The sequence below is a fragment of the Nothobranchius furzeri genome, chromosome 11 (assembly GCF_043380555.1).
Source record: "Nothobranchius furzeri strain GRZ-AD chromosome 11, NfurGRZ-RIMD1, whole genome shotgun sequence".
Taxonomy (NCBI): domain Eukaryota; kingdom Metazoa; phylum Chordata; class Actinopteri; order Cyprinodontiformes; family Nothobranchiidae; genus Nothobranchius; species Nothobranchius furzeri.
The window spans coordinates 70,547,769-70,561,195 of record NC_091751.1 but is presented as its reverse complement, the minus strand read 5'-3'; the positions used below and the strand labels follow the sequence as shown (position 1 = coordinate 70,561,195).

The 13,427-nt window shown below is 46.6% G+C and overlaps 1 protein-coding gene across 3 annotated transcripts; it reads left to right on the top strand.

Annotated features, from left to right (window-relative positions):
* The first annotated feature begins 226 nt into the window (after positions 1-226).
* bcl6ab (BCL6A transcription repressor b) lies at positions 227-8,779 on the top strand. Of its 3 annotated transcripts, none has more exons than XM_015975807.3 (9): positions 227-354; positions 6,203-6,374; positions 6,462-6,683; positions 6,770-7,462; positions 7,539-7,657; positions 7,744-7,908; positions 7,982-8,112; positions 8,189-8,326; positions 8,410-8,779. In XM_015975807.3, exons 2-9 carry the CDS (start codon positions 6,214-6,216, stop codon positions 8,545-8,547), a joined length of 1,767 nt encoding a protein of 588 aa, XP_015831293.3. In that variant the 5' UTR covers positions 227-354; positions 6,203-6,213; the 3' UTR covers positions 8,548-8,779. The 3 variants fall into 3 exon arrangements, with proteins under 3 accessions (XP_015831293.3, XP_015831294.3, XP_015831292.3); XM_015975808.3 differs by lacking the exon at positions 227-354 and adding an exon at positions 594-706; XM_015975806.3 differs by lacking the exon at positions 227-354 and adding an exon at positions 5,910-6,103.
* Positions 8,780-13,427: the final 4,648 nt, after the last annotated feature.

The following is a 13,427-nucleotide window of genomic DNA, read 5'->3' as shown; positions in this document are numbered from 1 at the left end:
GAGTCTGCAGACGTCCCTGCGGTCCTAATATGAACTCGGTCAGCTGACCTTGCTCTCAGACGCGTCCACTGCAGAGGGGTTCACAGAGTCCTGAGAGTGACTCGTTTTTGCTGTCCATGTTGCCATACAGCAAAGTAAACATGAAAGAGCTGGTTCGTGTGTCATGTTTAGTCCGGATGTTTGTTTTATCTGCAGCGGTGCTTCGGTTCCTGGTTCCCGGAGGTGAGGAGCACCCCCGCCCCGCTCCCGGTGGTTCCGCCTGCTCTTGAAATTCCGAGAATTGAGCCGCTGCGTTTCTTAGAACTGGATTCTCAGAACCGGTGATGCTCAGAGTTTCGAGGAAACTTTTATAAGGTGACTTTTTTTTCCTCCTCTTCCTATTTTCTCAGCATTCAGTGAGAAGTGTTGTGAAGTGACCGTTTCATGCACCGGCAGGGTCTTACATACACATTTGCGAACCCTTTCGCTGGTGTGTGTGTGTGTGTGTGTGTGTGTGTGTGTGTGTGTGTGTGTGTGTGTGTGTGTTGTCACACGCAAGCAGCTTGTTATTCTAGGCACAAGCTTAGGCAGGAGGCTGTTTATCCGGGGAAAGCCGCAGCTCGGGCGGATGTTTTCAGCCAGCTTATATCAGTTCCGTTAAAAGTTTACGGCGATGGCGCAACAGGACCACTTTCTTCTGCGCACTTTCGGGTCGTCGAAAAATCACGTGAGCTTTTGTATCGTTAGTTTTGACAGAAGTATCAAGACGCGATCATAAATGCGTGTCGGAGGCGAGTCAGGACGACTTGACCACCGGGCTGGCGCTGCTGGCCTGCTGTTTGCGGATTTTTCGGCCCGAAGTTGCGCAGCTATTTAAGCACCCGTAAAACTAAACTCTGGGGCTGGTTTTATGTGTGATTATTGAGCGTGGACGTGAATATGAACGAGTTAGGCAACAGGAAACCGTGAGCAGGCAGGACGGAATGTGCTCAGCGTCAAACACGCTAACCAGCAGCGCTCTGCTCTTGTTTGCGCACATTTCACCTGGAATGACCCAGCCTCGTGTGCTGAGCCAGCGCTCGCGTTATGGAGTTAACCCACTTTTCTGGCTCTGCTTTGTTTTTGTTTGCATCTCTAAACGGAGAGCAATATGACGGAAGTCTGTTTGGGCCTAAATAAGTCAGACATGTCGCTTCCTAAAGAGTCTAGTAATGATAGTAACGAGTAGTTGCTTTTGCTGTGCGCTGCGCCGTCTCTCATCCCGGTACTTGCGTATAAAACATCTGTAAACGTATAATAAACAGCGGTTCGTCTCTGCAGTGGCGCCCCCTGATGGCCAAACCCAGGCACGACATCACAAAGTGTTTTGATTTGAAACCAGTCCGGATTGGCTGACCCAAAAATGTGTTTTACATGATACCACACACTTAGTCACAGACGTAATCAGTGTCTGTTGTGTATTTATTCATAATGGGGTTATTTTCCTAACATCACTAAGTGCGGGGACGTGTTGATGTATTCTTGTCTACATCCAGGAAACGGCTATTAAAGCTGCTCTGTTGAGTATTGTAGGTGAAGCTAAATAGAACCTCCATACACTCCCCTACTGGCAATTGATGGAGTTGCACGAAAATATGCATCATGGTGCGTTCCAGTTGTCCTCGGAACTCGTTTTTCCCAGACAAGTTAGCCAGAAAGGAAGTAGGAATTCAGAGTAGTGAGCTTGTAGGTTTCAGAGGACCCTGATATCCCATATTTAAAGACGGCTGTGCCCAGTGCTACCAGGAAGTGGTTAACGAATGTATTTGTTATTGAATAGAATTTATTTTTCTCATTTGTATGTTCTGTTTTCTTTCTTTTTGCTATTTAATTCAATTCAAATTCAAAAATACTTTATTAATCCCAGAGGGAAACTGATTGCTGTAGTAGCTCAGAATAATAATAATAATAAAGTCATCAAAGAGTTGCTGTATATTACAATGGCTGTTGGCAGGAAGGATCTCCAGTAGCGGTCAGTGTTGCAGCCAAACTGAAGAAGCCTCTGACTGAAGACACTCTTCCGTTGTCGGACAGTCTTGTGAAGAGAATGCTCAGGGTTGTCCATCATGTTCTTGATTCTCTGGAGAATCCTTCTTTGCATTATCTCCTCCAGCGGTTCCACAGTCGTCCCCAGAACAGAACCAGCCTTTGTTATTAGGCTGTTGAGCCTTTTCAGGTCCCTGCTTCTGATGCTGCTACCCCAACAGACGATGGCTGAAGAGATTACACTCTCAACATCAGACTTGTAGAAGATCTGCAGCATCTTGCTACAGACACTGAAGGACCTAAGCGTCCTCAAGAAGTGCAGTCTGCTGTGTCCCTTCTTGTAAACGGCTTCGCTGTTCTTTCTCCAGTCCAGTCTGTTGTCCAGGTGAACTCCAAGGTATTTGTATTCCTCAACCACCTCCACTTCTTCTCCCATGATGGAAACAGTGTTTGACTCCGCCCTGTTTCTTCTGAAGTCTAAAATCATCTCCTTTGTTTTGTTCACGTTCAAGGTCAGATGATTGTTTCCACACCATGCCACAAAGTGCTCCACCAGCTCTCTGTACTCAGCTTCCTGTCCATCTCTGATACACCCGACAACTGCAGAGTCATCTGAGTATTTCTGTAGATGACAGGTCTCTGACTTGTACTGGAAGGCTGAGGTGTACAGGGTGAAAAGGAATGGTGAGAGTACAGTCCCCTGTGGTGCTCCGATGTTACTGATCGCCTGGTTTGATGTGCAGTTCTTCAGCCTCACAAACTGTGGTCTGTTTGTCAGGTAGTCTTTAATCCAGGCGATAGTTGAGGCCCCCACCTGTGTCTTCTGGAGTTTCTGGCAAAGTACATCAGGCTGGATTGTGTTAAATGCACTGGAGAAATCAAAGAACATGACCCTGACAGTGCTGCCTGCTTTGTCCAGATGACAGTGGGTTGGTTGAAGCAGCTGGATGATGGCATCTTCAACTCCAACTCCATGGCGATAAGCAAACTTCAGCGGGTCCTGATATGTTCTAGTTTGCTTATTCAGGTGGACCAACAGGAGTCTCTCCAGGACCTTCATGATGTGGGATGTCAGGGCAACCGGTCTGTAGTCGTCATTGACTGATGGGCGAGTTTTCTTTGGAACTGGAACAAGGCAGGATGTCTTCCACAGGACTGGAACCTTCTCCTGGTCCAGGCTGAGGTTGAAGAGGTGCTGCAGAATCCCACAGAGCTGCTCTGCACAGGCCTTCAGTACTCTGGGGCTGACACCATCTGGACCTGCAGCCTTGTTCCTGTTCAGTCTCTCCAGCTGCCTCTTCACCTGACTTCTAGAGACAGATAGGTGGGAGGGGGAGGTAAATGGGGCAGCAGCATCTCCTGACTTGGTTGAAGACAGATGAATAGAACCAGATGAGTCCATGACTGTGTTAGAAGACAAAAGAGCTGGCGTGTGACAGGAAAATGTTGGATCAGAGGAGGATGGGATGTCTGATTGGCTGGGGACAGGCGAGGAGGATGCTGGGTTTGTTCCTGAACTGAACCTATTGAAGAACTTGTTCAGTTCATTGGCTGTGTCCAGGCTGCCATCTGTGCAATCCTTCCTCTGCTTGAAGCCTGTGATCTTCTTCTTACCTGACCAGACATCTCTGATATTGTTCCTCTGTAGGTTGTTCTCCAGCTTCTTCCTGTATGCCTCCTTGCTGTCTCTGATCTTGATCTTCAGTTGCTTCTATATACTCATCAATAATTCCCTGTCTCCCTCCTTGAAGGCTTTTTTTTCCTCATTTAGCAGATTCTTCAGTTCACTGGTGATCCAGGGTTTGTTATTAGCGAAGCATCTCACTGTTCTGGTGGGTATGATGTTGTCCACACAGACGTTTATATAGCCACACAGAAGTTTATGTAGTCAGTGACACATCCAGTCATGACATTGATGTCCTCTTCATATCCTTGGCAGAGTCATCCAATCTGTGGTCTCAAAACAACTCTGCAGGGCTTCTTCAGCATCCTGTGACCATTTTCTCACAGTTCTTGTCACAGGTTGCCTCTGAACAAGTGGTTTGTATTCTGAGCAGAGAAAAACAAGATTGTGGTCTGATTGTCCCAGAGGAGGTCTTGTTTTGGACATGTATGCATTCTTTACATTTGCATAACACAAATCCAATGTCTTGTTTTCTCTGGTGGAGCAGCTGACAAACTGTTGAAATGTTGGAAGTGAAGCAGAGAGCGAGGCATGATTAAAATCACCAGATATAGCCACAAATGCATTGGGGTGCTGGGTTTGTAGCTTAGCGACAACAGAACTGATGGCATCACATGCATTTTCAGCAATGGCTGAAGGTGGAATATAAATGGTTGCCAAGACAACACTGGTGAATTCTCAGAAAATAATATGGGCGACAACTTACTGCCAAGAGTTCAACATCTGGGCTGCAGAGATGACATTTCACTGAAACATGACCTGGATGGCACCATCTGTTGTTGACAAGCACTGCCACTCCACCTCCTTTTCTTTTCCCGCTCCTCTTCAGATCTCTGTCTGCTCGTACAGTCAGGAATCCTGGCAGAGAGAGACGCTAGAATCGGGGATATGGTCCTGCAGCCACGTGTCAGTGAAACACATAACACTGCACTGCCGAAACTCTGGCTGAGTCCTTGAAAGGGCTTGGAGTTCCTCCATCTTGTTGGCCAGTGATCTCACATTGCCCATTATGATCGATGGAAGAGATGGTTTGAATTTCCTCTTTCTCTGTCTCCGTTTTGCTCCCGCTCTGCAGCCACGCTTCTTGCGTTTTAGCTCATTTGGGATTTGTGGCTTCAGTTGAGGTATTATTTCAGCCTTTCCAATGTTAATCAGCTGCTCCCGATTGTAAACCAGCTTGTTGCCATGGTTACGCATCATAACAAATGCTCAAAAAGTGATAAAATAGCAGTAAAAATTGTCTAAGCTTCACAGCACCAGAAACGGAAAAGTTAAATGTCCAAAAATATACCGTTTTTCTTGAGAAACTAGAAGAAAAATTGTCCAAAAAAAGGCTAAACTTACATATAGTCAACAGAGCTACTCCAACATGCAGCCGCCCAGAGCAGCGCTGAACAGGGCTAAAAGAGCTATTTTTAATCTGCTTTGCCTTACGCCCTGGATCACACGTGTTAAGACAGCTTATGTCAAATCCACGGCACATAACAAACAGGCTCAGAAAATGGCTTTTATCGACCCGTTGACCTGCATTCATTTTTCCTCTTTGCTGGAGCAGGGTTGGGCTAGCTGTGGGGGTGTCTCGGTTTGGGCTACAAAACACCTTAGAGGGGGTTTCTGTAGCATGTCACCAACCAATCAGAATGGGCATCAAATATGTCATTTCCGCTGCTGGACATGTGTCAAAATAAAAGTCATATTAGTCAAAATATGTCCATGATGCTGGGATCACGTTGCAATTTTGGGCCGCTGCACAGGATTGTTCATGTGACACTGAGAACTCCGTAGAGGCGGCACGTTGTACGGAGCAAGATTTCTGTGTGTCAGACGGCACAGCGTCTCTCTCCAACCGGACATGCTGCGGTGTGAGCGCACCTCCAGCAAGAACACGTCACTCAGCAGACCGCTAACCACCAGAAGGCTGAAGAGATGAAATAGTGCTGCTGTAATGACTCTTTAGTGTCAGCTCATCTTCCTCAAAGAGGAAGGATCATTTTCAAAACCCTCGCTTTGGCTTCAGTCTCTGGCTGTGGGTCTCTCTTCCCGGCTTGCAGCTAAACAGCTGATCTGTCTGCTGGACATTCGTCCTTCCCATCCTCCTTTGTATGTAAACTCACTAAACTACAGAGAAGTAGCCATCTGTCACCGATCTCTGCGGTATCTGAACTTTAGCCGTGAATTGTGTCTCACCGTTTACTCCACAGCTCAGTGACATCACATCACAGCCGCCGTCCGGAGCACAGCTTCCTCTGTCCCTCTGCATCCCATAAGTGGGATTTCCACCAACAGCAAAGGGATGCTTAAACAATGTTAATCTATTCAAAATCTTTTGCAATATTTTTTATTTGATAATCCAAATTACCCCCACCAAAAAGACGCATGGTAATCTCCATCAGATGTGGACCAGAACAAAAACCGGTTGGCATATATTCTTACAACAATAGTGACACAAACCTTAACACCAGTGTGTGCACGTATAAAGGTGCTGAGATGTTCGTTTGCTTTATCTCTGCACAGATTGAGACAGCATGGCCATGACTGAAGATGGCTGCATCCAATTCACACGTCACCCTGGCGACGTTCTGCTCAACTTCAACCGCCTCCGCAGCCGCAACATCTTGACTGATGTCACCATACAGGTGGATGGACGGCTCTTTCATGCCCACAAAACCATCCTGGTGGCCTGCAGGTAAACGGCCTGAAGTCAGCTGCTCCAGTCCAGAGAGGACTTCATGCCTCCCTCCGCTTAGCCTCTGTGGTTTCTGTCTCTCTGCAGTGGCTTCTTCTATTCTGTGTTCATGCATCCTGAGAACACAAACCTTAATGCCATCAGCTTGGACTCCAAAGTAGATCCTAAAGCTTTCTCCCTCCTGTTGGACTTCATGTACACTTCCTGTCTGAACCTTAGCGACAGCCTGGCCCTCGCCACCCTGAACGCAGCGCTCTACCTACGGATGGAGCATGTGGCTGACACCTGCCACAGATTCATCAAGTCCAGGTAATCGTAGGAGGCCACAACTGTGTTGCTTCTTGTGAAATCCGAGCGAATCCTGACGATGAATCTGACTGAGTTCCTCTTCACAGGCAGCAGTCTCTGAATACGCAGCTGGAAGAGATACGGCACCACTTGGCTAACACGGCCGATGACGCTAAACAATGTTTTGAAGAGATAGAGTCGAGCTTGAGAAGATCACTTCCTCACCAAGAGCGGGGGGCTTGCATCCCCACCGTCTTCAGAGGCATCAACACCACTGGCTCCTGTCATGTCTACGGTGACCCTCATGCTTCAGCTGGGACTCTAGAATATTCTCAGAAGAACAGCTTCATCCAACCAGCACCGGCTCATGACCTCACCGCCCCCAGAGAGGGAGACGACCTCCAGCACCCCAAAAGCAGCTGCTTCAGACCTGCCCAGAGCTACAGCAAAGGTGTGATCTGCAGTCCCCAGAGCCCCCTCAGATCCGACTGCCACCCAAATTCACCCACCGAGTCCAGCAGCAGCTTAAACGCGAGCATGAGCCTCAAGCAGCCGCCCGCCTCCCTCAGAGACACCAGGGCCCGCAACTGGAAGAAATACAAGTTCATTGTTATGAACCAGACTCCGGACGAGAGCGAGAGGGAAGCTCAGAGAAGTCATGCTGAGGGGGGGGCAGCATCTCCCCCACGGTGCCCCTCCAGGAGCGAGGCTATAGGGGGGCCCGAGGAGCCTCGCGCAGAAGAGGGAGACAACGGGGAAGAGGTGGTTTTTTCTCGGAGTGAGCTGAGCTGCAGCAGCAGGTAAAATGCAGATTCCCGACACAAATGATGAAAACAGGAAGACGTTCCTTTTGAAGGAACTCTGTCCTCCTCACAGGTACTCCTCCTCCAGCTGTGACAGCCCTCAGCGCATGGACAACAACCATTCATCTTCTGGCTTGCTCAGTTCGGACGAGGCCACCAAGATCCACTCGGATTACTTTCCCTCCAGCTGTGGTGGGTGGAGTCCACATCTTCACACCTTTTTCCGTCGTCATGGTCGTAAAATTGCACGATGCTTACGTTTGCTTGTTTCCCTGCAGAAAATAATTATGTCTGCAACGGCTGTGACTGCAAGTTCCCCAAGGAGGAGTCTCTGAAAGACCACATGGTTCAGGTTCACAGCGACAAGCCGTACAAATGCGACTGCTGCCAGGCCGCCTTCCGCTACAAGGGCAACCTGGCCAGTCACAAGACGGTTCACACAGGTGGGTCTTTGCTCCGGAGCGGCACACTAAGCTGGTTTTCTTAATGCTTCAGCCTGCTTCTGCAAACTTCCAGGTGCAAAGCCATACCGCTGCAACACCTGCGGCGCTCAGTTCAACCGACCAGCCAACCTGAAGACCCACACCCGGATCCACTCTGGGGAAAAGCCCTACAAGTGTGAGACATGCGGCTCCCGCTTTGTTCAGGTAGGAACAGCAACTCGGGGACTAGGGAACGTTTGGCGGGAGAGGTCCTGGTGGTTAATGTCGGTTTGTCCTCCAGGTGGCACACCTTCGTGCTCATGTGTTGATCCACACAGGAGAGAAACCCTACCCCTGTGACATCTGTGGAACTCACTTCCGCCACCTTCAGACGCTCAAGAGCCACATGCGCATTCACACGGGAGAGAAGCCTTATCACGTAAGCGCTGACCTCGTCCCGCTGATCATCCACGGCGCCCCGTGTGACCGGCTGCATCTAAAAGATATCTCTGTTCTGTTTAGTGTGAGAAATGTGACCTTCACTTCAGACACAAGAGCCAGCTCAGGCTTCATCTGCGACAGAAACACGGCGCTGTGACCAACACCAAGGCCCGCCGGTCTCCGGGAAACCTCTCCACAGGCCTGACCACTTCCTGCTGAGCCCGCTTCTGTCTGGGCGTCACCGACCACTCTGCATCGATGAGATTTTAACTTTCCCAGACAGAAAACTTAAAAAGACGTCAGCCTGGTAAATGACGCCATGGCCTAGTTGTAGCTCTTTCACAAACCTCTTTTAGAAAATGGTGGCGCTAATTTGCTGCAGGGCTGAGCCGGCGTCTGGCAGCCTTAAGCCTAACTTATGCTTCTATGCTTGCGTTATTCGTCATTACGAGGGCTCCAACAGGCTCGCAAGGATGGACGGAGTCCAGCCCACTTTTCTAAATGTCCAAAGAGACGGAACACAAGCTTGTGATTGGCCGCTTCCATCCGGTTCCTCAAGAGCACCTCATTGCCTTCTCAAAAGAAAGTAAATAATAAGAAAGGAAGGGAAAGGTCTTTTATAAAGCGCCTCCAGATAAAAATGGAGCCGGCGACATCTATTGGCAGACCTGGAGTAGCTTGAAGAATACCTCACAGAAAAACTGTGAAAATATGAACGTTTATTCATCCGTGAGTGGATGAGTATAAAGCTACGCAGCAACGTTTTATTCCTGGGCGGAAATGACGGGAAACGTGGGTTTAGAGGAGGAGGATGGGGGACAAATGTGTCCGTGTTAAAAAGTCTCTGAAATAGAAACACAATAGTAAATGCACCATCTTGGACTGGAAACATGACAGGATACCACAGAACAGCGCCCTCTGCTGTCCTGGCGGGGAATTGCTTCCCCAGGAGACGGAGAAGTCATAAATTAGGCTTACGGTGGTCAGACCGTGGCGGTAATGTGGCGCAATAATGTCCTTTTGACGAGAAATGATGCGATGGCGGTAAAGAGGCGGTCTCTGCGCTGCCGTGGTTTTTATTGCGGCAGAAGCCGCTCTCCTTATGCTTTTTTGACACGGCGTTCTTCCACAGTCCTCGTGCAGTCTCTGGGGATCTGAGCTCCAGCTCTAATGGGAGAGAAGCTTCTGGAGCTCTGCATCGCTCCAGTTGATCATCTCGGCTGATTCTGGTAACAAAAGCTAAACTTGTTGCCAATTTCATTTTTAATGTTGTAGCTGGCCGGAGCTCGGCAGTAACCCCCCGCGTGATCACGTCACCTGTCTTTTGCGCCAAGGCGTAATGTGCATTCACGCCTCTGGTGTTGCGGCAGGATTACTGCCCAGCGTTGTGGCACGAATGCTGCAAAGCTCCTGCATCACCAAGCCCCGTGGTGCGCTCCGAAGACGCACCGTGGGGGCGGTACTGCGCTGATTTGCCATCTTGGTGTGTCTTCTAAAAAGGGCTAAAGAGTTTTATTTTGAAAGGTAACCCCCCTCTGTGCTTTTGTTTAGAATGTTTGACAGAATGTAGACCCTGAATGTGAATCTGAGCGGGAATGAGACGGCCGCCACCGTATCCGTTCAGAATCAGCTGTTACACGTTCGCTCTGGCCTTTGTGATCCGTTTTTTCAGGCTGTCGATGTAAATAAGATAATATATTTTTCTGAGTGCAGAAATCTTTGCGTTTGGTACATTTCTCACAGGCTTCTCTGTCCGTAACCAGAGGGGTTCGTATTTAGCCGTGTCATACTTTGTGGTACATGATGTAAAAATGCAGAGTCACTTCTTTCAGACGTTTTGTACGTAATTTAATTTCGGTCACGTTGACGTTGGTATGTGTTGCACACACTCATGATGCTGTAATCTCTACATGTTCTTACTTTTGACTTGATTTCCATGTTCTCAGCAGCACGTTGAAAGCCCATTCCCAGCACTTTTCTGTTTTATTTATGTGTTTGTTTCCCGTGTTGTTTCTGCTGACGCGGTGCTGCAGCCGTCCGTCCTCCCAGCTGGGATCCCGATGAACCAACGCTATGCTTCTTGACCTCTAGCACATTCTGAGTGCCTTACAATTACACTTTTCTACTGGATTATTTTTCCCCAGACTGACAGTTAATGCAGTTTAATTGTGACCATGTGATTGCCTCTGTAATCATCTGTGTTTAGTGCGGTACGTGGCCGTGTTGTGCAGTAATGTGTGTGCATGCTAAGGGGCTGTTGGATGGAAAGCTCATAATCCGAAGGGTGAGGAGCGTTAAGTACAGACATTAGGCATCAAGCTAAAAGACTCAGGAATATGTCAGCAAATGTCTTTGCAATGGCAGACTGAATATATATTTCTATATATATAAAAGAAAATAAAATTTGTATTGTGGAGCATTTGTGTATTTCAGTTTTTCAGATTATCAAACTTTAATCTGAGTAAGACGGGATGTATTAATAATCATCTGATGTTTGAAGAACCGGGTATCCGCGGGTCCTTAAAAAGTCTTAAAAAGCCTTAAATTTGCTTTTCCAAATTTAAGGCCCTAAAAATCCTTAAAAATGACAAATAATCCTTAAATACAGTTTCCAAAGGTCTTAAATTACCAAAGACCCAATAAACAAGATTCTTTTATTTCTATAAAAAAATTGTGAATTTCTAGTTGGTGTTCAGCATTTTGGGTGTATGATGTTCAATTCAAAAACACTTTATTAATCCTGGAGGGAAATTGATTGGCAAGTTGGCGTAAGCGGAACTGTACACATTCAGTTGGTTGTGAAAGGGGGCTATTTTTAGATGAGCACATTAGCTGGTTAAGCTAGTGGGAGCGTGCGCCATGGGGAAGTGTAATGGTAACTGGATGGCTAATCCATAATCCCACGTTCGCAACGTGGTTAGCACCGGTTCCAGGCAATAGCTGGAAATTATAGTTTAAATTTTTAAAATAGCTTAAATTTGGTCAAAGTGGCCTTAAAAAAAGTCTTAAATTTGGCTCCCTTAAACCTGCAGATACCCTGAAGAAAAGCTATTAAACATTACCAGATGTTTGCCTCGGAGTTCCTCACAGTTTGGTCCAAAACAACTGATTTCAGAGCCCGTCTTCCACGATGACACAAGCAGGAAGCGCACACGCAGCCAATAACCTTTTTCTGCTTAAAAGCTGCTAAAATAATCACGAGTTTGATTTTATGTGTCATTTATGGGATGTGTAATCACAATGAGTGATTTAATGAGATGTTTAAGACATTCTGAATCAATAGACAAATGGTTAATTAGTAAGGAATGAATCGTGTTTCATCTGAATAAATAAGTACAAGTGACTAAATGTGGTGTTGGATTAGGAGAGGGAACTACGAGAAGGTAAAACTTATTTACCACTCTCAACACTGATTCAGGTAAAGCATCTGTCCTGGTGATGCTTGGCCTCACTGCAGCTTTTGATAGGGTTGGTAGTTGAAAGCAGGCGGGAGGACTTGGTAGTTAGCCTTGGGGCAAAATGAGAGGAGCAGAAGAAGAGTGGAAGAGGTTTTTTTTGGGAGAAATGTTCTATTTTAACAAGACTATTTCAAAAGGTTGTAGCTTGAAAATGGTTAGAGATAAAGGTAACCTGTAAAAGGATAAGAATGGGTGGGGGTTTATTATTTCTAGTTTACATTATATCACGTTGACTCTTCCTCTGAAGCTGTTCCAGTAGAGACCAGTTTAACCAGTTGAATGCATGATCTACAGACCACCTAATTATAATCTCTGCACATTTTGCTGACAATTCAAAGTCCTGTTGGCTTCATTAGAACGTTATCTCCGACGTTCGCTGGAGTGCTTCACAGCTGAGTGCTTCACAGCTGGGATGAGAAGCAGCTCCTCTAATCCGAGACCATGGCCTTGAGTCAGAAAAGGTCGAACACCTTCTCCGGGTCAGGGACGAGATCCTGCCTCAAGTAGAGGAGATCAAGTATCTCGGGGTCTTGTTCACGAGTGAGGGAAAGATGGAGCGTGAGATGGGTAGGTGGATTGGTGCTGCAGGTGTCCAGTGTGTCCAATAAATGTTAAAAAGGCCACCAAAGGTCTTTGTGGCTTCTGAAAGATCTCTGAAGATATCTATAAAAACTGCTCTGGTCAGAATTAGGTCAACCATAATTTATACTAGTAGCAACATTTCTGTTATCTTCATTAGCAATTGTGACTAATAAGAATACAATTAGTACTACTAAAACACAAATGATTTAAAACAGGAATTACAGAGTGGTTGTGGTGTTGATTAAATGTTAGAACGGCTTGCCACAGCCTTGGTATTCTCTTTCCTGTCCTTTTTACACCGTTTTTTTTCTTTCCTCCTTTCTTTTACAGATTTGTCCACACCGATATTTACAGATCCCACGTTGTTGATGTAATAACTGTCCCAGGCGTTTGGCACGCGCCACCTCCCTTCCAGAGTTCATGGTGATCGGAGACGAGCGCGTGCAGCGCTGCACAGCTACTGTGACGAAGCAAAAAATAAATAAAATGCGTAACAGAGAATTTCTACAACTGAACGGGCTGAAAATATGACAAACTTTATACAGCAACTTCTAAATACCAACTAAAGTGACCAATCTATTATTTTTAGCACACCTAGTTTTAAAATACACACACTGAAGGGCTAAAGAAGCGGATTTTTCACAAGTCCCCTTTAGCATGTTTGTTCGTCACTGATCAGATCTGCTGTATCTAACATTGTGTTCCTGGTCCGTTCAGTAAATGAAACTAGAAGCTTCTGACCAGACAAGAGACCACCAACGATGCAAACCCACCCCGTTTGGCTCCAACTGATTTAAACCGGTTCTGAGGCGGTCAGATCAGTCAGAAATGGTTTAACCTAAAAAAACAAAACCATCAGTTGATATAAAATAATTAGAGTAATTAATGCTAAATCGAAATAAAATCCAAACAGAGATTGTATGAAATAAAGTATTTAGATGAACTTAAAAACAACACACACTTAACCTCGTAGCAGGCGCCCCCTGCTGGTGGATTAGGATATGAAACTCAACACCGATATAAAAACACACCAACTGGAAAAAGGTGCAGAAAACCAGA